This window comes from Dryobates pubescens, chromosome 8 (genome assembly GCF_014839835.1).
Source record: "Dryobates pubescens isolate bDryPub1 chromosome 8, bDryPub1.pri, whole genome shotgun sequence".
Lineage (NCBI taxonomy): Eukaryota > Metazoa > Chordata > Aves > Piciformes > Picidae > Dryobates > Dryobates pubescens.
Window position 1 is genome coordinate 5761193 of NC_071619.1, and position 25000 is coordinate 5786192.

Genomic DNA, 25000 nt, shown 5'->3' on the forward strand with positions numbered 1-25000 from the left:
TAAGGCAATGTGGTGATCTAGGCCAGGGCCTACAAAAATGTCTTTGGTAACATATGTTTGATTAAAAATATTTGGATGTATTTGCAGCTTATTAACAGGCTTTGGTAAAACTGTTACAGAAGTACATTAACATAGCTACACATTTTAAGGGTTAAAGTGGCTTAAGGTATTTTGTTATGTCTGGTGAGTAAAAACTAAACAGATTAGAGGCTATTTTCAGAAAGTGAATTTCCCAACTATTCCAAACCTTACTTCCCTGTCAAAAATGTTCTGTAGTGTTGCTAATTTATGGTGTTGCTTAAGAACCAAGACCAGTGGTTGTTAGGAGATCTTGGGAAGGCAAACAGGCTTGAACCTGAAAATACCAGGTGTTAGTACTCAGGAAGAAAGGAACTGAATGCAAGTAGAAACAGCCTGCTGTGAATAAATAAAATAGCTAGTAGAATAGTTGTAAACCAACTTGATTATTCATTTTCAGTTTAAATTATCAAATGGGTTTCTGTTAGGTAGGTAAGAATGTACGTTTGTTATATTTTTATAGACCCCTTAAGGTAAGGAGAGATACTAGCTTTCTAAACTATGTTCCTAGCTCCTTCTAGTGGGTGCAGCTGCCTTTGGAATGGATTTCCTATTTCCATTTTTGTAGCTAGTCAAGAGCTCCTTGCAGTTTTAGTGGGAGAAGCAGAAAGCAACATATGCCTTAGACAGAAGGTTGAGTGATGAGTGCCATAAAATTTCAATTTGAAGTTTGGATGCCCAGTCTTGACAAATAGTCCTGCTTGCCCTTTTACTTCCTTGTAAAAAGTTGTGTTTCCTCTTGTGTGCACAGTTATGAGTTGAATTCTGTCTGTGGTCTTCTGCATGGAATCCTCTCATAATCTCTGTAATCTGCAAACTGAAATGATGTTATCCCACATTTTACATAGGGGAAAACAAGAGCAGAAAGGTGAAAATACTTGCCTGAGGCCACAAAATGAGTCATTTACAGATGTGAAGTTTAAAGCTTGCTACTGGAAATAAGAAACTTTTGTGTTGGATCTATATATGCCACGTTCATTCTTTCCTAAACTGAGAAAACACCATGTGCTTTTGCAGAGGAGGGCTGCTGAAGAAGAATAAGAAGCAACACTTCTCACAGAGTGCCAAAAAGGGGTTTCCATAGCAACAGTGTGACAACAAATCATAAGTTGTGTAAAGCAGAAATTACCAGTGTATTTGTGTAAGTTAATTTATCTTCTGTCTTTGACCTTCAGGCAAAAGTAGACAATGAAATCCTTGATTACAAGGATTTAGCAGCCATTCCCAAAGTCAAGGCCATTTATGACATTGAACGTCCAGACCTAATTACTTATGAGCCATTCTACACTTCTACCTACGAGGACAGACAGGAGAGACAGAGTCTTGGAGAGGTAATGAACCCACCAGCACTTCATTCTGCTTCCTGCTTTGTTCAAAGCCTGCTTCGCTTCTATCCGCTTTCAAAGAGCTTCTGATCCACGCTCCTAGGTCCTGCTGCTGTGCACAGTGCTTTTTGTCTGTTTGATCTGGCTTCAATGGGAACAATCACGGTGATGCCTCATGTGCAAACCTGCACAATTAAACAGTACAATTAAGCACCTACATTAACCCCTGCCACCGGCAGAGGGGTGGTTTGCAGCATGTCTGAGTGTGCTTGCTCATAACTCACATGGGTATCCCAGTCTCTGGGTATGGCAAAATTCAGAACGTGAGAAGAGCCAGCCTGATGATGGACCACTGGTTTTCACAGCAGACTGTGAGGGATACCATCATGAGGGTGATCAGAGGGCTGGAGCACCTCTCTTATGAGGACAGACTGAGGGATTTGGGGTTGTTCAGTCTGGAGAAGAAAAGGCTGTGAGGAGACCTTATTGTGGCCTTCCAGTATCTTAAAGGGGGCTACAAGAAAGCTGGGGAGGGACTATTTAGGGTGTCAGGGAGTGATAGGACTAGGGGGAATGGAAAAAAAACTGGAAATGGGTAGATTCAGATTGGATGTTAGGAATAAGTTCTTCCCCATGAGGATGGTGAGACACTGGAACAGGTTGCCCAGGGAGGTAGTAGAAGCCTCATTCCTGGAGGTTTTTAAGGCCAGGCTGGACGTGGCTCTGAGCAACCTGCTGTAGTGTGAGGTGTCCCTGCCCATGGCAGGGGTGTTGGAACTGGCTGATCCTTGAGGTCCCTTCCAATCCTAACAATTCTGTGATTCTATATTCCATGGCAGTAAAACCATTAAAAGCAGTGGGATGCTTTCTCTCCTATATGGAAGGGAAATACATTTCTGCATCTCTTTGCCAGACATGCTGGGTAGAATCTCAGCTAGGTCAAGATGAAGTGCTCTTCCTCCTGGGAAAGCAGGTTAGTTGTGTATGGAAATAACTGCCTCACACTTTAAACTGCAGACATTAAGTAGGGGTTCTTGTATCCTGCAATGAAAGAAATAAAATCATTCTCTTATATTTGTATTTAAAAACGTATTTCAGGTTGCAGGCTCTCCCAGTTTTGTAAGGTGAATTCCATATCTGCAATTACTGTTTAGATTACTGCAGTGCAGATCATGAAGCAGATTTTGTTGCGTAATACCATCTGACTGCAACTCAGACTTTCTGAGTGCAAATCGAAATGGACATGGAAACAGATTTACTTCCCTGCAATCTCATTGACTTTACTGACTGTAACTGAATTGACAGTGAAGATGAGCTGATGAAGAAGGAAGTACAGTAAATCATTTGGGCACCAGCGATCTGAAGATACCCAGATCAATGATCAATATTCTGCTTTCTTAGCACATTGTTCTACCCAGATCAGAGCTGCCTCCATTTTTCTCCTTTGTTTGGTTTTTTAATGTGTTATAGGATTAATCATTTAAATTATAACACAAGTTAGAAACTCAGGAGCCTGTCCAGGTCAGGAATGATAAGAGATTAACAAGTCAGAATATTACAGAATTTCCCCATCAAATTTATGTTGGTCGTGAATCCAACTGACATCTGGTTCAGAACCACAGAGAGATGCATTGGTGACCTCTGACCAGTTCCAACAGGCCTGACCCATTCCAGAGAATCCTCTACAAATACAAGTCTCTTGTTAGCCACAGTGGGAGAATTAATCTCCCCCTGAGAAGGTGAGCTGTTTGTTAATCCTTAAAGGGAAGCTTCTTCTCACTTACAAATCAGTGTATTGGAAGCTAATGAAGAGGTATGGTGGAAGCTGTCTTCTGTTATGCTTGTTCTGGAGATAAACAAAAGCCTTTGGGGCTTTCTTACCCCATATTTTCAACAATATTCAATCCAGTTCATTTCTGGTGACTACAAAAATCTGGAAACAGAAGGAGTCTCACCTTTAGAACCTGTGGGTTTTCCACCCAATGTTACTGCTGACTTCCGTTACCTTGGGCAAGTTACCTCACCTCTTTGTATCTGTTTCTCCTCCCTTCCCTTGCCCTAGTGAGAACACAAGCCCATCAGGGTGGAGTGATCTCTCTCTTTGTGTCTGTGTCGTGGTAATCAAGTGACTCCAACCTTGGTACATCCTGCACCAGTCACCATCATCTTTAAAAAAGCAAAGGAGGTGACTGTTTAGTCATGGCAGGGATTCGAAGGCTTTAAGTGAGTTGACCTGCATTCTCTTTGTGAAGTGTGTCTGTGTGGTGGGAGCCCTGAGTTTGAGCTTGTGCACTAGAAAAGTCCTTCAGTATGATTAAAAATAAATATTTCTGAGTGTACAAGGGAGATGTGCAAGAGCCACTGAAGGTAATCCACTAGCACAAACAAACCATGCAGTACAGAGAATAGGTTACAAGAAAAGTACATACTTGAGTCAAAGAAAGGGAGAAAATGTAGTATGAGACTTTCTGCTTTATTGCAATGCTTAGAAAAGTTTCTGCCTTGTTACCTCTTGTTCAGTTCAATCCCAGTCTTGCTTTTCCCAGCACTCTGTAGACAGTGTTTTCTTGTAGCACCATCTAGTGGGACCAGGCGTTGTAGTTACAGACCTGGGAAAATGTGGAAGCGCACATCACAGTACATGCTCTTGTCATTGGCAGTGAAAGTTTTCAATTAGCTCTCAGGCTTCATGGAGAATGATGTTACCAAACAGCGTGTGTGATATGTTTCCTGTGGAGAGAAGTCTGTAGCTGCTGCTGCTGCTGTTAGATTTCTGACGGAATGGTGGTTTGCACTATAGAACCTGTGCAGTTACAAGGATCAGGAGAAGAACACAGAAGACATTCAAGGCTTGGATAGAAAGTAACAAAAGCAGTTTTTAAATAGCTTTATGGAAACTTGCTGAAAAGGGGATGTTCTGTCCCCTTATGTAAAAAGTCACTTCTTTCTTTAGATACTTTTCATTCCCAGTGTCACCAGCTCCATAAGAGTTAATGGTCTCTCAATGCAAAATGTATAGTTGGATATTTATTGCCATGAGTTCTGTGCATGTTTTACACTACTGCTGTTGTACATTATTATAATAGTTAGACCAGAATCAGCAGTTTGGCTTCTGAGACGTTATCTTCATGGCTTTATAGTTCTGTAATGATTGTGGTCTTACTTAGAAGCAAAAGTTGCTTGCCCAGTTCATTATGGCAATTAAATAATACTTTTAGTGCATAAAGAAAACAACTGAATCCTGACCTTCCAGCTTCAAAATATCTTGTGATTAAAGGTCACATTAACTGGTAATTATACATAGCCTTTATTCTTGTTCCTACCGTCAACTTATGCATGACTTTGTTTCATTTCTAGAAGTATTTCTTGCCTCAGTTTCCCTATCTCTGTAAGAGAAACTGCTCATCCTGTTGTGCATATATCTGCCCACTGGCCTTTGCACAGTCCTTTCAATATTCATGCTTGTAACTGCTGGCTGTTCTCCTTACATAACCATGGAAGAGCACCGAGACTTAAAGAAGATCATATCAAAGAAATGCTGATGACAGCTACGTTCTCCTTTGCATGAGTATGAAATGTGAGGCCTTGGGGAGAAGCGCGGTTTTGCCAGAGTCTGTGTGTTGAAGGAAAAACATGCTTCATCCTGGTAGCTCTTCTGTATTTCTGGTTTTCCATGCAAAGCTCTGAGTTAAGATTATTTACTTTTGATTTCCACTTTAGAGATCTCTTTGTAAGAGGCACGGTTATTAAGTTAATAACTCTTTCTGATTTTGATCTTTACAGCTATGTTTTAATGACCGCAATGATTAGCTGGCCGAGAGATGAAGTTCCGTGATATCACTCTCATAAAAATTCTCCCAGAAACTTTAATTGCTCCAATGATTTATGGACCAGGTCCTGAGCAACGTGGAAAAAGCAAGCTCCAGGGTTGCAATGAGCTCAGTAATTTCTGCACTGCCATTTTACTTTCCCATCTATCAGTGTATCTGCAGCAATGTTTAGGCTACCGTTTTCTGGCCCAGGCCATGCAACAATGTTTTTGGTAACCTTATTTTTATGTCTTTGCAGTCTCCAAGGACATTATCACCGACCCCTTCTGCAGAAGTAAGTTTGGTGGAACCTTTATGAGCATTATCTTACTGTGTTGAGAGTTACTCACTTCAGCAAATGCAGGTGTTAATTTTGTTATCAGCCTGGTCCATCTCTATATGCCGCAGAGACGTGTGTTCTGAGGATTGAAACGGAACAAAAATTAACTCTAAAACCAAAATGTTGACAGATTTTACAGAAGTTATCAAAGCTCCCACTCCTACCCCTTTGTTGTCTCTAAAGCAGAGTCATTTGTCCAGCAGAGGTCACTTCTTGTGCGTTAACCCATCTTGTGGCACAGGTAGACCCCCCCCCACCTCAGGAGCTGGATGATTTACATGAGCTAAAATACTGCTCCAAGCATCTGAAAAGATTGCTGCTGTAACATTTGTGGATTTGTCTTGAAGGAAGTGTAACTGTGGTGTGGTTTGGTTTGGTTTGGTTAGCTTTTCCCTATGAGTTAATTGAACATCACAACAACATGAAACATTTGGGAAGCCATTTGTCAGGATACAGTAGATGCCATTATCAATTTGGGGGTGGAAATGTTGCTTATTTGCAATGTGCAGGTTGTAATTGCTACATGCTTTAAAAAAAGTGAACATAATTTCTTGTAAATATTCCTACATTAACATCAATCATGTCCTGTTTGTACCAGTTTGCTTTGCTCTCTGGGGTTTCCAGGGAAGGGGGCAGAGACTGTTCGTTTGTGGGGGGTGGTGGTGTCAGTTTTGTTGGTTGGTTTTCCCCAGGAACCAAGTAAATTTAATTTTGCTGTGTAAGAATGTGTCATGTTTTCAAATGCAAGGGAAATGTAATTTGGATACTAAATATCTTTGATGTAGCTAGACACATGAATTAAGCCACAGAGAGCTCTGCACTGCAGCTATTGAGTTCTTGCTAGTCGCCAAGTTAGCTAGCTGAAGGTTAGCTCATGTGTCTTGGGCAATACACTTCAGGACAGATATACTTTGAATGCAGCTTTGCTTGTGGATTCACCAGGAATGTGGGCAGAACTAGAATTATGTAGAAGTTAATAGCAATTACAAGTGGACTTGGAACCTTCCAAGACCGAACTCTCACCCAGACTATAAAAATGGATTTGAGTCTTTGGGGACAGATCATTACTAATGAGGCAGGTTGAAAACTTAAGGGATATTATTATTTCAGTATTTTCTGCTGATACCTTCAGATTGAAGAAAGTGCTGCTAAAAAATGTTTAATATGAGTTTACATTTACTGGTGAATGCTTCTGTCCTGCAGGGTTATCAAGATGTTCGAGATCGCATGATTCACAGGTCTACTAGTCAGGGCTCCATTAATTCTCCAGTGTACAGTCGGCACAGCTACACACCCACCATGTCACGATCCCCTCAGCATTTCCACAGACCTGGTAAGGGCAACTGCACTAGAAGAATAGCTGAAATTATTGGGGGTTTATTATGTCACTTACTGGTGGAGCAAAGCACTTGTTTCTCTCAGTAGTGAAAATGTATCTGTATTTTGATATCTCCTTTTCTATCTTCCCCCCACCCCCATGTTACTGATTGGTGCAGTCCTTTGCACTAGACTGCTGAGTGTTTGTTACAACATTGACATCTGATTTGTTATTATTTATTTATTAATCTTTGCCTATTTCTGAAAGTGAGCAAAAATTTGCAGCAGTGAATCACCAGCTTCATTCCGGAATTTGGGAGAAGTATCACCTCTTGGAAACAAAAGTTCTGGCCTGACTCTACAGAAGTCAGTAATGCAGGGCTCTCCCTCTCAAAAACCAATTTGTTTAAAGCTTGGTGCAGCCATAGACTCTCAGATTCAGCAGCAAACCCCTCAGATACTCCAAACTGCTAATTACTTTTGAAAACATAAGCTCATGGTTCACCAGGTAAATGTCTCAGTGAGAGCCATAGGCAGTTTGCCTGGGAGTATCTAAAGCCCACAGACTTCACTTACTGGTTTAGCAGTGATGCACAACATAGAAAATGGGCAAGCCATTCAGGTTCCCAGTGCCTTTAAAGCGACTGGTTATGTATATGAAAGCGAGAGATGAAATCAAACTGTTCATCCTCACCCAAACTGCTTTAAAATGTATCTCTAAATGCTATTCATTGAAGGCTTTTCAAGACTGATTTTACTGTTTATGGCGATGAATTAAATCTTTGTGATCTGGTTTTAAATCGAGCGATACACTCGTGCAGCTTCGTCTTCCTTGGTGATTACAGCTGAGCAGTTGGCATGCCAGAAGCCTGTATACAATAGGAGCTGCATTTTTAAAATTAAAGATTTATAATAGAGCCAGCACTGTGGAACTTGAATGCTGCAGCCATTTCCTAGTGGGGGTGGGCTGAAAGCGGCTAATTGTGTCTGACAGTGAATGCTTTATTTAAAGGACCCAAGGGAGGTGGGACAGATGCAAATTGTATCTGATACTTAGTGCTGACAACATGAGTGTGTTTTAAGATGATGTTAGAACTGAAACCAAAAGAGTATGAAACTATGAAAAAGCTGCAAACTTCTGGCTCTTGATTCTGGCAGTTCTGAGGGGATTTTCCCCATTTTTATCAGGGGTATGAACATATCCAGGCCCTACTCCAGGCTTGACTGGGATTGAGTTTTGCTGTCTCTATTGATGTAACTCCTGTGATGGGCAGATGGGCTAAGCCAGACTTGGGAGCCAAATGTAAAATCTTCAAAAGTTCACAGCCTGAGGATTTTGTGAGAAGACATTTGTTCAAACCTACCTCTGTTCAGATGATCTCATCTCTGGCTCACCTGTTTGCTGTTTCTCGTATGACACACAAGCAGTTCTGTAGAATATATCATTTTGATCTTTGCTACCCTGCTTTGGGGTAATTGTTAGTACTACTTAATTGTTTTCCAACAGTAATTGCATTGAATAAAACACATGTATATTTCCCTTTTTTCTCCTGATGGCACTTCTTATCATCATGTTATTTGCAATAGTCATTTCTGTCTGAATAAACCCAGTAGCCCCAGATAACTTCTCTTTGGCTCCCAGCTAACCCTTCAGGGAGAATTGAACCACTCTGTTGATGTTGTCAGCTTAAGGTTCTTCAAAAACTGGAGTGCTAATAAGTTTTGAAAGAGTTTGCAGCCTTTTCCTCCTGCAGTGCCCTAGCTGATGTTTGCAGCATTTTTGGAATGTCTTAAAACAATAGAAAACAGCTTGCATGCCTCTTGACTGACATTTTTTGGTCAGGCCGTTTTCCTAACAGCTGCTTTCCTAACTGAGCATCAATGTTTGTGATGTTTGCATGCTGGAATCAGACTACTTTTTGGTAACATGGCATAGAGCAGAAGCTTATTAAGCCAATGAATGTTATGCTAAATTAGTGATACAGTTCAAATCTGAGCCTCTCTTCTAATACATCCTGTATTTTTGTCTAACATTTATGAACCCTTCAGTACCTCTTTAACCTTTTTTTTTTCTCCTTCCTTCTTTTCAGAATCCTAATTGTTCAATGCCTTCTTTTTTTTTTCCTCCTTGAAGCCTCCTTCCCTGCCTTTCTCTTATTGTTTTTCTTTGTTTTCATTTTGTTCTGCCCCCCGATTCCCTGCTGCTGCAGAGCTGCTCTCTACTGGTGTGCAGCGGTTGTCATACCTGCGCACTAGCAGTCTCAGCTCCTCTCACCATGACTCCCGCCCTAACTCCCCCTTCCGACACCACTTCATCCCCCATATCAAAGGTAAGGAGCCAGGCCACTCCAGGAAGTACCCTCCAGACTGGAGATGTATTGGCATTCTGTCAAAGCTAATAAGGTGTATCTCCATAAGGTCATCATTGGCTGTACAGCTGAGCATGCCTCGAAATGTGCCGTTACACTTAAAACTATGTTAGAATAGACATAATGTCCTTTTCTTGGAGGAAATATGTCATTTCTAAGGGCCCTAGTTGAAGAGTCATGAAGCAACTAACTATCAGAATACAGAGGAGAGCATTACCATTAATTATCTAGAACTTATAGGTGCCTAATTTAACTTCTTTCCAAAGCAGTACACAGCAATCACCACAACAGTTAATTATTATTTCCTCCTTCTTAAAACATGCATTTCAAAACTGACTACAAGTACTGCCTGGATGAGAGCAAAGTGATCAAAAAATATGGGGAAGAAGAGAAAAAAAAGATTATTGTATAAGGATCAATGGCAACAAGGAAGTTAATAATTGTTGATCACATTGGCAGTAATTACTGCCCAAAAAAGGAAATTAAAACCTCCAGGCCTCTCCTCAACTAGTTAGAATTGACAGACTCTGCCGAAGGCAGTAGAGCTGCAGGGATTTTCACTGATTGAGGATCTGGTCATTTCTCTATTTTTCAATCTATTGTTTTACATGGCTTGATTTTGGGGAGGGTTCCTTCATTATGGTCCTTCAAGGAGCCCATTGAGCTCAACAAACTTTCATTTCTCGCTTTCTATGAGTGTGGTTTTACTTTTATTTGTATTGAAGCACTCTCTGGCTGTGCCATCTCTTCTGTTGGGGGAGAAGGTCATAGCTTGCATCATCTGCAAGAGCTCAACAAGAGGCAATTGAGTGAGTTGAACAGATTCAGTTCTGGCACTACTGATTAATGTAGATAATCCTAAACTGGAGAGAATGAAAAACAGTTGCAAGGAGGTTGTTGCCATGAACTTTCAATAAATACTAACAGCTCTTCAAGCATTTAGATCACCATTACTAATTTTACTCATGCCTGTTCTTAAATGATTTTTGTTAATACACTCTATCAACTTTCCTATTACATCAATGTAAAAAAAAAATCTCACTTCAAACTTAAAATATTGGGACCCTTAAAAATAGATACCCTGCTCATTTCAGCATGCAGTTAATTCATAATCCTTGCAGTCTCGATGCTTCTTTGCTGTAAATCCAAATTAATGCTCACACTCTTTCAAGTGGCATTTTTCTTCTTTTTCTGTTGAGCCAAGAGCTTCTCCCACATATAAATTGGAAGATCTGTTGGAAATCCATGCCTGTTGTTTTTAGATGTTAAAGAATTACCTGGTGTGTAGATCAGGTGTGCATCTCAGTCGCTGGTACAGAAGGCCAAGTGGGATGACAAGCACGGTAGACAAAAGGGGTGGGTATTGTTCTTAGCAGATGCTGTGTGAGGCATTGCACGAACCCACAGCTTTCTGGAGATTTTACACAAAGGTCATAGGCCACAGTGGGATTTGTGTTGTACCTCAGAAAAGTTCCTGAAAGCTCAAGTTCATATCACTGTGACACTGTACATCAACCAAGGATGTGCTGCAGTTGAGAAGGGGCAAGTAGCAAGTGCCTGTGTTTTGTAACTCACGTGGCTGACTTGGAAGAGTAATCTTTTAGTAGTTGGTTGAGAGAAAGAAGCATCTTCTTAAGGTGGCCTAAGTTTCATGCCTAGCTTAATGTGATAAGAACATCTGTGTAATTGCCAGTATATAATTAGGAGGGACTGGGGGGAGTGTTAACATTTAAGCAGTGCTGAGTGAAGTCCAGTTGCACTACATTGTGTGTCCTCTTCACTACTTCCATGTTTAAAAATAGGTATCTTGTTATCCACTGATGAAGTTGATCTGGGTTTCCCACATGGTTCTTCATTTGTCCTTCTTTCATGCCACGTGTCCTAGTACCCCAAGTTTTTATACCTGTGTGACAAAGAAGGAAGATTATTCAGGCACTGGCTGCATTTAATGCAACTCCCTGACAGTCTTATCTGTAGGGGTTTGCCTTGAGTATTCTAGGTGTCTGTCTTCAGAGGTTAAAGAACTACTTTATTTTACCTTGTGAGTAACATTTCTGTGTCTACTAGGGAATTAGACTCTTGTGAATGTATCTGAAATGAGAATGATGGCACTGCTGAGGGTTAAGTAGATGTCATAGATACATTTGCAGTGATTTAAAGAAGAGGCATCCTGTGATCTTCTTTTTGTTTGGTCAGCCTTTCTCAAAGCCACTTGTACTTTTGTCAGGAAGGGGAACTTGCTATAATTTTGTAAGAAAGATTTCATAAAGTTATGTAATTTGGGGTAGTTTGCTTGGTTTTATTTTTCCTTTAGGAATCAGAGAATATGGAACACACCAAAACTGATTTGGTTGAGGAGCTATAATTTCTGAACAGCATAGTGATCCTGAAAGTGGCATATGACACATTACACCTGTGTAGCTTTGTAGCACCAGGCCAGAAAAGTAGACATTTGAGTTTCAGTGTCTTTTCATACAGCATAACACTTACACAAGACTCAAGCCTTGTAGACAAGACCAAATGTAAAGAATTTTGAAGAATGAAGGGGCTAAATATGCCTCAGGAATTCTTGGTGAGAGTTTGTTGATGTAACATATACGTTGAACAGGCTGGAAGCAAGTATAATATGCATCATCTTAGACTTCATTTAATCTCATTTGGAGTCTCCACTGAATTTGGTCTTGTCTCAATAAAGTACTGTCTTTGCTATGAAAGAATCAAAACAAGTCCATGAATGAAAGAAACCCTGACCCTACTGAAATCAGAGACAAAACTCTTATTGAGAGACAGGATTTCATCTCACATGCTTAGAATTTTTCAGAGGCATGTGAGAATATGCAAAGTCCCTGTAAGATTTCAGTGTAAAAAGAGCTCTGAAGTAATGTGGCTTCCTCTGCTCATAGACCTCCCCATAAGGAATCTGCCTACTTTCATAGTGAATTTGGGCCTTGGTTTTTACAGGTTGCTGCTTTCCTTCCTTTAGGCAGGTCTCTGAAATCAAATACTCTCTGTGTGTGATAAATATTTCCAGGGGGTTGTGGATGCAGCTGAAATCTCTGCTCTGGAAAGCCTCTGTGCTTTGGCTGTTTAATGATTTTCAGTTTTGCATGGGAAGTAAGGGCTACACATCTGGACAAGGTGAGGAATGTAGTTTGACAAAACCTGAGTAGGACTTGGAGTTTCAGGTGCCGTTGAACTCTTTTTCCTATGTTTATTCAGAAGGAGAGCAACTAAATTGCAAGCTGACAGAAGGCTCAGTGTGGATTGCATATGGGTTTTTTTGGCCTGATTCTGGGAGTTTCTCTTGTGAATCACAGAATGAGCCCAGCGGTGAATGCTTCAGAAGGCAGCAAGAGCCTGCATTACATCGTCCTGTGTATAGGCAAGCAATTATATTGCAGGCTGCTAGGGGAACTTGCTTAAAAAACTGAGCTATAGAAAAATGGAACTACCTGATGAAGCAAGCAGAATGAAAGGGAAAAAGCCTCAGAAGTTAACTTCTGAGGCTGCTGTGCTCAAGTGATTGATTATTAAACTTACTCCAGTATCTCTTAATCCTCCACCCACCTTCACGCACACACGCTGAACTTTATCCCAGGTGTGTGGGAATTAGTGTTTCCTACAGTACTGGTGAACTGGAGTGCTTTTGTTGCTTTGTGGACTGAACACTACTTATGTCACATCTGAGACAGTAAGTGAGACTTTCCTGTGCAGGCACAGCAAGTAACCCCAATTTGGAGTACACACAGCCCCTACTTTTATGCGAAGCCGCAAGCAGGCCAGCCACAAGGCCCTGGGAGGCAGGCACAGGCAGGCTAGCAGCTCTGCTTTCCTGTGTGCATATGCATGTTTCACAGATGTTGGCACTGCTGTCATAAACTGTGGGTGATTTTGCAACTGTATCTGAAGCGCTTAAGCCTTGTTATGAAAGTTGGCTCCTCAGGGATGGGCTAATGAGAGTCTAAGTAGATGTGCCATTCCCTCCTGCAGTGGCTGGGGGTAATGAGACTGCCATCCCAGAAAGTGTAAAGGAGAGTCATTTGTCAGTACTAGTAGGAGTCATCAGGAGGAGAGAGACTGCACAAGAACCCCAGGAAATGCAAAGCAACAGAGACATCTGTAAAGCAACACATGCAGGATGATCCCATGCTAATTGTCTGCCTGGTACTGTATTCATCACACAACGTTTATCAGTTCTCTCTAAACAAAGTATGTGTGTACCAGGTACAAGAATAGCCAGCATACATTTATGGATGTGAGCATATTTTGGTTGTGTCTATCTAGCTGAGATAAATGAGGGGATATAAAGTGGGTTTCTTCACTTTGTAGTGTTTGCAGTAGAGGCTCAGATGGATTCTCAACAGTTTAAATATACCCGCGACTCCTCTGTTGAGACAAGTCCATAGGTCAATAAATCTCTTCAAATTCTTCTCTTCCCCTTAGGTTTTGGGGCCTCTAATGGGACATAGGAAACCTATAGCTGAAAGGATGCCTACAGATGCTATTTTATTGTTGTTTTATACACCTTCTGTACTCCTCCCTCATTCCTAGGGTTTTTGTAAGCCCTTGTACATACCTGAAAACTGAAGGGGTTTGATGCTCCACTACTTTTCACAATTGTGGTCACCCACACCTGTGCTAAATAAACACCCAAGTGGACAGTTTTTGCTTCTGCAAGTTTGCACAAGTGTGGAGAATGACACAAAGTAAAAGGCAGCAACATTCTTCTGTGTTACACACAGTCACATATTTGGCTATCTGGCTGCTGAGTCTTGATACCTAGGGGTCAGCCAGCATGGTTCTGCAATAGCCCTCCCACCCTGACCGATGTGAACTTTCAGGGCCTTTGGACTGCTGTGGTGGATTGTTTGGAGGCAAAGAATAGTCTTGGTAAGAATGAACCCGAATAAATGGAATAAATGGTGTGTGTAAAATGGAGCTTAAGTTTTTAGACATAAGATTCAGATTTTCTGAACGAGCTGTGGTGGAGCATTGTCACTAGAGCTGAATTTGGCATTGACAGAGCTTTGTGGTGGCACCAGTGATGTGAGTGCAGGCACCAGATGGGTTGCTTTGCTTTACAAATTATTTTGCCATATAAGAAATTCCTACCAGCAAGCTAAACCAGTGAAAGAGTGTGTAAGGAACAGTTGTGCCTTTGGATATGGGTTGAGCGACCCAACAGCTATTTTCCATCTCTAGCTTCTGTATGCTTTTAGTTTAGGGAATTGTAGTAACTGCCAGCATCTGCTTCTAGCTGCTTGGGAGTTGTTTTGATTTTGGGTTCGCCTATCAACTACTATGCTCTGTGTTCATGACTTTTAACTCTAAATAGCAATCTCTGTACTAAATCATTGCCAAGTAACCTTCCATTCTTCTTTTCCACGCTGCCCATCTAATCACCAGCTACCAGCACACAGCTCCTGCCTGCATGCCGTCAGAATGGGTCTGAGCTGCTCAAATCTCAACTCCAGCCTGAACATTAATTTTTGTCTCTGCAGGAATATCAGGAGAACAAAAAAAAAAAAACCCAACTCACCAGGGCTACCAGTTCTCATTATTGTTTGTATTTATATTTTTGCTTCAACTTCTTTTTCTCTCTGGAGGTTTTGATTCCACCAGTTTTATTTGGGTTTGATTGGGCTTGCCTTTTATTTTAATTTAATTTATTTTTTTTAATTATTATTTAATTGCTCTCCCTCTTCTCATTTTGTTTTCTCCATTCTTTCATTGGAGGCAATGAGCCGTCCAGCGGTCGGAACTCCCCTGTCCCCTATCGGCCCGACAGCCGCCCTCTCACTCCAACTTACGCTCAGGCCCCTAAACATTTCCATGTTCCAGGTAGGAGTTGGCACTGTATGTATCTCGGTGTCCTGTCACAGTGTAGAATGTAGCCTTTGTAACTTTTGTCTTGTCTCCATCTTTTCACACTGTTATCATGGGGTGCACCCTCAGGGTTTGGAGCTGCTCCTGGGCTTGCTGAGAGGAGTTAGCGCATTGACAGGAGGTTCATGGCAGTTTTGGCCTGTTCTGGTGGTCTGTTGGAATGCCTTGGTTTTCAGGGTTGGTTGATGGCCTGTGAACTGAATATAAGCTATGCAGGGCCTGATTTTAATTTCTCTAGTTGTGCCAGCTGAACACCAGCATAGTTTTCTAACTTTGGAGGAGTTGCTTTTGGTCCAGGTGCAGAACAGAGTTGAGCAGTGAGCCAATTATCTATGTTGTTTATTGACACTGTTGTGACTTGTTCCAGTGTTGAACCCAACAGTTCTAGTGTAGTGACCCTTTTTATTTATTTAAAGGAGATGAGGATGTTTCTTTACTTGTTTTGTGCAACTATTTGGTGTCTTCAGGGAGACCTGCAGGTCCATGAGGATATATATGCCTTAGGGTGGACCTCTCTGTAAAGGGGAGTTTCTGCTTTGAAGTGAGCTGCACAGTTCTTCCAGCCTATGAGTCCTTGGACATTGATAGAATGAGGCTGTACGTCCCTGGAGTTGGGGACATGCATCTTCTGACGGCATCAGTGGTAGCTGAAATATTTATTATACCTAATTTCAGGCCCCCTTCAGTCTAATACCCCTTGGCACTGCCAGAAGTTACTGCTCTTCCTCATTTCCAGCAGATAAACTGTGGGCACTTCCCTTGCAGTCAGTGTGGCCTGGCTTATCTCTGGTAGGCTGTTTGAGCTGCTTAAGCTAACCCGGCTCACTTGGACTCGCATAAGCTGAAGTGCACTTGCATGAATAGCTCTGAGTAATCATCTTCAGCATGGTGGGAGAGTTGTTCTCCTCAGCTGGCACAGTGCAGCCACAGAAGGAGCTGTGTTCCTACCCTCCTTACAGCTTTCCTTCATAGATGTGCGCAAAAGTATCGCATGACTACCCTTGGAATGTTAATACCTATTTGCTGGTCAAGTAGCCATAGCAGATCACTAACAAAACTTAAATACTTCAGAGTGTGTGTGCAATGAAGTTGCCTGTTTAGTCAAGTGTGTAGAGTTCTGCAGAATAAGATTTGCTGCCATTTCAGTAGAGTTTTTGGGGGTAGCTTTCCTTAATGCTCAAGGCGAAGTCGTCTCCTGTAGCACTTTAATCGGATCTGCAATACACAGCATGCATTTCTCATCATTTTTCATCTCGTTCTACTGTAACTGAAAACTGGTTTTCAGGCACTGTGTAGCAGCAAAATGGGTTTCTTGATTGTCTAGTTCCCAGTGACTCGTGCAGGTCTTCTAATAAGATTTGGACATGTTTTGGAACTGTAGCACTCGTTTTGGATTAACTTTTGCTTTTGTAGCTGTGCCAAACAGGTGAAGTGTTGTCTTGGGTGGGAAGGTAGCTTAGAACAAACTGGCTCCTGTCTTAGGTTATTATTTGTGAAAATGTGATAACTTTTGAGGCCTGTTGTAGACTTACTGCATTAGAGTTCTGGGAACTGGTTTTTATTCTGATGCACATTGATTATGTTCAAAAGTGTGGTGGATCTTACATTAAATAAACAAATAAAATCCATCTTGTGGTTTGAGACTTAGTAGTGGATCATTTAACAGTGCATAAAGCATCCCTTTGACTCACCAAAGTGTAGCTGCTGTTGACTGTTCAGAGCAGTGTGTTAGGTACCTGTGCTGCTTTCTGTATTTTGAAGTGAATTGTAGGCTCACTGCATTCTCCTCTGCTCGATCCAGCCAGTCAGTTGGAACGAAAATTGAGCTGTTATGACTGAAGCACAATTTTCCACTGAAGTTATTTGGGGTAGTTCTCCCCAAATGGCTTGTGTCTTCACCACTGAAATGTCTTGCTTGTTTGCATCTCTTCTCTGACTTTTATCCCGCTGTTAATCTTCTGAACGTTTAAAATGAATGGTTCATGACTTCGATGCATCTACATCTTACAGAATCAGCTCCAAAGGACTTCATACCACATGGCTTTGGCTTTCCACTTTTTCTTCTGTTTTATTTCCTTTAAATACTACTATTCTGTAGAATACTGGAAATAGCTTCCTGGCTCTTTCCTGTGCTGCACCTTTGGTTTGCTCTGTCTATTGTTTTAACATTGGAGTTGTCCTCATCTACAACTGAAGCAGTTTTCATATTGTCTTTTTTCTGTTTTTCAATTTCACAGATCAAGGTGTCAACATTTACAGAAAGCCACCCATCTACAAACAGCATGGTAAATGATCTTTCCCTTTTTTATTCCAAAAGTAGAGTGTCAAATACATTCAGAGTCATGCAGCCTAGTGAAAACCATTGAGCTTTGCAAGCATAACGAATAAGCAGTGCAAGCTTGAAACAGCTGTTATTGCCTATCCTGCTGAGTGATTATGTTCTAAAGCATGTTGTTTCATTTAGTTTAAACCTTGGCCAGGTTAATATTAATGGCAAAATTGCCATTAAGTGAGATTTGCTGTCTCCTTTAGCATTGCAATGCCATTATATTTTCAGGATACATGTGCTGATCACGTTAAAATGGATTAACAACAGATTGTTCCGTGACAGGGACTTTGTGAAACGTCCTGATTTTAAACAGACAAAGTACAATGATTCATTTCAACAGCAAAGATGGAGATGTTATTATCAGAGTGGAATTCCAAATGTAGCTTTAATTACTGAAGATAATGTCAGCGATTTTATCACTGACGGGGCTAATTTGCTTCTCAAGCCCTGTGACACAGCTCAGGTAGTATGCTGTACTTGTTTTTGCAGAAGTTTGGATGCTGGGTTGGACAGCAGTATTAGTGCTCTAACCTGTTCAGCATCAATGTTTTACAGCAAGTTTGAAATGCTGGCAGAAGCCCACTGCCTTGCCAGTCTGTAGTACTGCAGAGCAGGGTCCCTGTTATGGTGGAGTGTGTTCACACTTCCCTTCCATTGTGAACAGAAAACTTAAAACAGGAGTTTACTTCTGCATCATGTGGTGAAAGATGGATGGCTTCAGTTTTGAAAGACTTAGAGTTTGCTTCCCTTTGCAGACCCTTTGTCTGATGAAAGGAGCACATCAGCAGTGCTGCAGGGTTTAGGTGAACAGTTGGCTGACAGCCATTGAGCTGAGGTGATTGGGATAGCCCAGGAAGTCTATGCTGTAGTCAGGAGTGAGCACTGCAACTAACACTCCTGTGGTATTACATCAGGGTGGTTTTTTCCTCTTTGTTTTTGGTTGTTGGTTTTTTGTTTGTGTGGTTATTTTCTTTTTTAAGTTTCAAACCATATACTCATTTTGGGAAAAGTCTTAACATTATTTTTGTTTACTTTTATGGTTTTAATGTATCTCCTCACCTCCCATTAACATGTGAATGTTTAACCACTGACATCACCAATTCTAATACGTAAGTACTGTTTGAAGTCATGCTCTTGTAAACTCTGACCAGCATCCCCCATACTTGCAGTTATGCTTAGAATTCCCTAATCATTAAATGCTCAAAATTGCCAATGATGCCTAACACTGATGTTCCTTAACTACCCTGAACATGCTGGTTGAGCAACACAGTGCTTCACCTCTGTAACATAGATGTCTGTTTAAAAAGGAGAAAACAGGGGGGCACATATCCAGAATCCTTGGGTTTGATATTATAGCTTCATATAAGAGAAGGTGATTTGAGGAAACAGTTTGCAGATAAGAGGTAGTTAAGGCTGGTTTTAATATAAACTGAATCCTGTTGGATTTTTTTTAATTCATTTATTTTTAATGCCAAGAAGTGAAAGCTATAATGCACATCCTCACATGCTTTTAAGGGGCTTTGGCTTAGGCTGGAATTTTAAGTGGATGCTCCACTGCTGAGACATTTTGTTGGTGAGATTCATTTCATTGCAAGTGCCTTTCCCTGCCAAGTTGATCTGAATGGTGTTTGGTATTTATTAATAAATTCACATCTGCTTTTAGTACTGCTGCATGCTAGTAAGCAAGGGCATGCAGCAGAAGAAAAAAAATCTGCTGGTTAGATAAACATACTTGTTTCAGATGTCTTGTTTTGTTTGGTTTTCAGCTTTTCACAGGAATAATGAGCATCAGCAGAATTAAAATCAGTGCTGTTCCTCTGAATTATTTACTTTCTCACCCTAGAAGCAAGGCAGATCCTTATGATTCTGTGATCAGTTGTCCTTAGGAGATATTGGCTAACACTCTTAGGTTGAATTTTCTCATTGTTGCCTGATCATTCTAACACTGTGCAACCCTAGTGAAATCCAAAGCTGTTTTGGGGGTTTTTTTTGAGGGTGGGCATATGAGGGAGGAGAGGAAGGTTTGCTTCCAATCTGTTGGCAAGAGAATTAACATTACTTGCTTCAAATTGCAACTGGAAAAGCGAAACATGAAAATGTTTGCTTTTGAGAATTAACTTCGTGTAAAGTTTAAACTTTTGCCAAAAGTAAGGAATACCTTTTTATTGATGCAGAACATGACATAGCTAAGTTCCCTGATTGCCATTTAGATGCAGCTGCTTTGGCAGCACAGAGCAAGTCCTCCGAGGATATCATCAAGTCCTCCAAGTTCCCAGCTGCTCATGCACCAGCACCCAACGAGATACCAAAGATTGAGACAGACCATTGGCCAGGTCCTCCCTCCCTTGCGGCCATAGGTATGCAAAAACCAAAACAAAAGGAATCACAAGTGATGTGGCTTAAAAGGTATTGGTAAGCAAAGTGGGTTCATACTGGAGCTGTAAAAATAAGCAGTGAAGATTGTGTCCACTCCAGATGAGCACCACGAAGTGCAGTTCTTCTGGTGAGACCTCTGAGGATCTGTGAATTTCAAGTTAGTGAATAGCACTGAGCTGAAGAGGTTTTGCTAGAGGACTTTGCAATTAATCACGCAGTTATTAACCCATAGAAAAATGAACTTTTGTGCAGTTGTTTAAAGAATGTGATGTCACACAAGCCTGACTTCTTTCAGTTATTGTCTATTTAATCTTTTAGCCCTAAGCTAATAGTGAATACCTCACAGAAAATACGATTGCTTCCCACCATTGACTAATTTCATGGCAAGAAGCAGTGGCAGAAATGGAGCAATTAACAGACTAAAAAAGTCCTGATTTTCAGGCTTACTGTTTCAACAACCTTTGTGTTTTTTTCTGTGTTGTAGCACTACAGGTGTCTTATTTTCTTTAAATCATGTACATCATAACTTCTAATTTTTTGTTTTGGTTTGTTGTTATTGTCCTCTGTTAATTTTTTATTGACCCTATGGCATAAAATAAGCTTCCTAGCCTGGTTCTTTTATGAAGCCATGTCTGGAACACTGAAGATGTCCCCTGTTTCAGGTTTCTGTGAGGGAGTGTATGGTTTCATCACAATGAGATCTTCATACAGGTGCTGGGAGAGGACCACAAGGTGGTAGAGCTCAGTGGTCAATTTAAGGGGCTGCATATGCAGCAGGAATAGTTTGAAACTGTCCTTTATGTAGGATTGCAACCTGACAAACATTCTGGTCACCACAGAACATCTACATAGTTAAACTCTCCTGACAATGCTTGTGATAGCTATGGCATTATTATGTCACACCTGAGGTTGGAGCACTTTGTGGAAGCTTTGGCTCTTCAGCTTAGTCTCTAGGCAATGAATGACAGCTTTTAATTGCTTCCAGTAAAACTGGTTTGTATATTTGCTATCAGGTAATTTTGTTACACCTGAGAAACTACAGGACTCTTTGGAAACTAATGTGCTCCTGGGCATAGTTTTATTCAATAATATGAAGGCATCATGAAAGATAGATCACTAAACACCAAACCCACAAGCTTCATGGGTTTTGGCTTGTTGTCTGATTTTCTGAGTGTGATATTTTGCTTAGAGAGCTAGAATGAGCTCAGCTATCAAAACAAGGACTATAGACTTCTGTCTAAATGCTTACAGCAATATCATAATCTGTCTATTGAAAGGAAGATTCCTTTCCTGGGCTAATTCTCAGGAATATTGGAGAAAAGGAAGATTACTCACCCAAAAAAAATAATTAAATGAATATGTGTGATAGTTTCAGGCTGTGCCTTTAAGGAAGATAGCTGCAAATTATCTGAACTAAACTGTAGAACACCTGTGTCTTCACTTTAGCTTTACCCAGTGGATCAAATTAGTTTCCCTCCTCTTAGACTAAAAATAATGCCTTGTTTATGCCAAATATGAGTGTCCATTTAGGAGATTAATGTATTTTAATTTTCCATTTGCAATGTTAATTCAGATTTGGTTTCCTGAAGCCTGGATTAAAGCATAGTTGTAAATCAGGCATTGTTTTTAGGCACCAATACAGGTACTGGTGCCATCAAACCCTGTATTTCCAGATTGCTAATCTGAGCTCTTTCCTGTTAGAATGATTCATGGCTTGCTTGGTTTGGAACTTGTACAGTTTAACTTCTTGTCAATTTTTATAAGAAAGCTGGCAGCCTTAGGGCAGGCTGTCTGAGTGAGTTTTGGTAAGAGTGAGTTATGAAGAAGGCCTTTGAGTCTGCAAGAAAATACTGCTTTGTTTATTCAGTAAATCAGACTGACCAGTGCTTTGAACTAGCATTGAAATCTTCAAGCTGTGGCTGAACTGATACACAAAACTCTCTCTGTACTGTGGTTTTATGGAAGCAGGAGCTGACATGAGACGCAGATCAAGTGGAAGAGAAGAAGATGATGAGGAGCTACAGAGGCGCCGGCAGCTGCAGGAGGAGCAGCTCATGAAGGTGGTTATAATAGAGTAGAACAGAATTAACCAGGTTGGAAGAGACCTTTGAGATCATCGAGTCCAACCTATCATCCAACACCATCTAATCAACTAAACCATGGCACCAAGCACCCCATCCAGTCTCTTCCTAAACACTTCCAGTGATGGTGACTCCACCACCTCCCTTGACAGCCCATTCCAATGGCCATCATATAAGCTCATCTTCATGCTGTTTCTTGAACACCATCCAAAAAGTGCCCTTTTGTCTGCTGTAAGTAATTTCTGCTGATGCCTCAGTCAGCTTTTTTTTTTACTGATGTATCTTTTTAATTGCAATTTGTAGCTCAACTCAGGTCTGGGACAACTGATACTGAAAGAAGAGATGGAAAAGGAGAGTCGCGATAGGTCAGCTCTTTCTGCCAGTCGTTATGATTCTCCAGGTAATTCATGTGGGCAATGAACACTACACATACACATAGCAAACAGTCTCCCAGAAAAGACACCACTGGGAAGACCTCTTGATAAGTATCCACCTGTATATCACCAAAATCACAGAAACATTCAGGTTGGAAAAGTCCCTCAGGATCACCAACCAAGTCCAACCAAGAACCCTGCTCTACAGAGTTCATCCCATAAATCATATCCCCAAGCACCACATCCAATTGACCTTTAAATACATCCAGGGTTACTGACTCAACCAGCTCCCTAGGCAGCTCATTCCAATGCCTGACTACTCTTGCTGTGAAAAAGTTTTTCCTAATGTCCAGTTTAAACCTACCCAGTCATAGCTTGAGGCCATTCCTTCTTGTTCTATCACTACCTGTGAGAAGAGACCAGCAGCAGCCTCTCTTTCTCCCCTGAAAGAGTGGCCTAATTCATCATCTGGTTTTGCTGAGGGGATGAGTGCTTTGGTTGGGTTTTACTTAGAATAAATATGAGATGGATGATTCTCAGGCAATTTTGAGGAGAAAGATTTTCTAATACACATAAGGAGTGAGGTGGAATGGAATGGAATGGAATGGAATGGAATGGAATGGAATGGAATGGAATGGAATGGAATAGACCAGGTTGGAAGAGACCTTTGAGATCGTCAAGTCCAACCTATCATCCAACACCATCTAATCAACTAAACCATGGCACCAAGCACCCCATCCAGTCTCTTCTTAAACACCTCCAGTGATGGTGACCCCACCACCTCCCTGGGCAGCCCAAATATTCAGTGCTGTTGCACCACATGCACTAGTTATAGGCTTATAATAGGATTATAAATTACAGGAACACATTTTACTTAAGCTGGTAGTTCCCGTCACTGTTAAGTCTCTCTTCCCAGGGACAGAAAATCAGTAACATTTACCAGCAGGGCTGCATATTCCAAACACAGCCTTGGCTGACATTTTTGATTGGGTGTATTCTGTTCCAGAGGAAAAGCATAAAAGTCAGCTCTGGTCGAGTGGTGTCTCAGGTTCTTGACCTCCTTGCACATTCTGTTACACATCTGTGGCCTCCTCAGATCTCCAGAGAAGGATTTGGGGATTTGTTTTCACTTTCTTCATCCACTGATTGTTGTAGCACAGCAGCTGTACTTCAAGCCAAGAAGGGACATATGAGTCTCTTTAGAGTCATCTACCAGAGTAGCTGCCAAGCAAGTGAAGTTTTCTTTGTGTTCCCTGTTGTATAAGAGTGTTGCCTCTATTTATGGCCTTGGAGATACTGACTGTGGTTCTCCCTTCTCTATCTGTGTTTTGTACAGGGCTGGAGTCTGCCTGCTCAACTCAGAGTTTATGATTTATTTTTATTTTATTAACCTTAGAACAGGTTAGAGGACTCCTTTAATGGAAGTGTGTCCAGCCCTTTTTCCAGTAATAATCAGAGCAGTCAGCAGTTGCCTTTTGTGGAATCTTTAGTGGTACCTTTCCCAAAGCTGCTTACTGCTGGCAAAAGCAGTGCCTCAAGTTGTACATTTCCTGCTCTTCTGTGTTAAAAATAACATTTAAAAAACAAACAACAAAACTGACAAAAAAACCCCACCCCACCCCCCCAAAAAAACCCCAAACACCAAAAATTGCATTCTTACCTGGAGGATCTTGCAGAAATGCTATTGACCTCTATGCTGACAGTGTTTTTGTGGATCCATCTTTTTATCTGTATTTAAAAACACACCCTTGAAATTTCTATATTGTCATAGGATCATAGGATGTTAGGGGTTGGAAGGGACCTCTGGAGATCAAGTCCAACTTCCCTGCCAGAGCAGGACCACAGAAACTAGCACAGATCACACAGAAACAAATCCAGATGGGTCTTGAAAGTCTCCAGAGAAGGAGACTCCACAACCTCTCTGGGGAGCCTGTTCCAGTGCTCTGTGACCTTCACAGTGAAGAAGTTCCTCCTCATGCTGAGGTGGAACCTCCAGTGCTGTAGTTTGCGTCCATGGCCCCTTATCCTATCCCAGGGTGCAACTGAGCAGAGCTGCCCCTGCCTCTTGACCCCCAGCCCTCAGCTATTTGTAATCCCCTCTTAAATCCCATCTCAGTCTTCTCTCCTCCATACTAAAAAGCCCCAGGGATCTCAGCCTCTTCTCATAGGGCATATGCTCCAGTCCCTTCATCACCATAGTAGCTCTCTGTTGGACTCTCTCCAGTAGATCCTTGCCCCTCTTGAACTGGGGAGCCCAAAACTGGCCACAACTGTCAATCTTGCACATGCACTTTCTGAAGTCAGTGCAAGTGCTGAGTTGAATGCCCCTCGATACCTCATTACTCTTTCATTCCAGATGAAAGCAGGAGTCTCAGAGTTCTATTGAATCATGTCATGTTCTCAGAAGTGTCATATCATGTACAGGATGATTTCAGATCAGCATGCCAAATTCTCAGTTGTTTGGATTCACTTACCACTGCCCATTCTTACCAGTCTCTTGAAGTCAGTACCCAAACATCCATCAATTATGGTGTTAAAGGATCAACTCTAACAGTCTTTTCTCCCTTGTAGCAAAACATGTCAAGCTGAACCATGTGAATACAGAGAGAATGGAGTGTCCTAGTCATGCATATCTTGGCTTGTGCAGCAGGAGCAGAGGCTGGGAGCATCAGTAGGATATTAGCAGCAATAGGAAGGGTAGGAAGGAAATTCGTGA

At 41.3% G+C, this 25000-nt stretch overlaps 1 protein-coding gene across 11 annotated transcripts in view; it reads left to right on the top strand.

The window, feature by feature from the left end:
- ABLIM1 (actin binding LIM protein 1) overlaps positions 1–25000 on the top strand; it is a 212515-nt gene that overhangs the window by 176864 nt on the left and 10651 nt on the right. For 6 of the 11 annotated variants that reach the window (XM_054163606.1, XM_054163602.1, XM_054163607.1 and 3 more), the window contains 8 exons: positions 1254–1409; positions 5472–5507; positions 6756–6885; positions 14975–15079; positions 17362–17409; positions 19664–19810; positions 21798–21889; positions 22214–22310. In XM_054163606.1, coding sequence (XP_054019581.1) covers positions 1254–1409; positions 5472–5507; positions 6756–6885; positions 14975–15079; positions 17362–17409; positions 19664–19810; positions 21798–21889; positions 22214–22310 — 811 coding nt within the window. The remainder of the gene's footprint in view (positions 1–1253; positions 1410–5471; positions 5508–6755; positions 6886–14974; positions 15080–17361; positions 17410–19663; positions 19811–21797; positions 21890–22213; positions 22311–25000) is intronic. The other 5 variants (XM_054163601.1, XM_054163603.1, XM_054163597.1 and 2 more) reach the window with 4 other exon arrangements.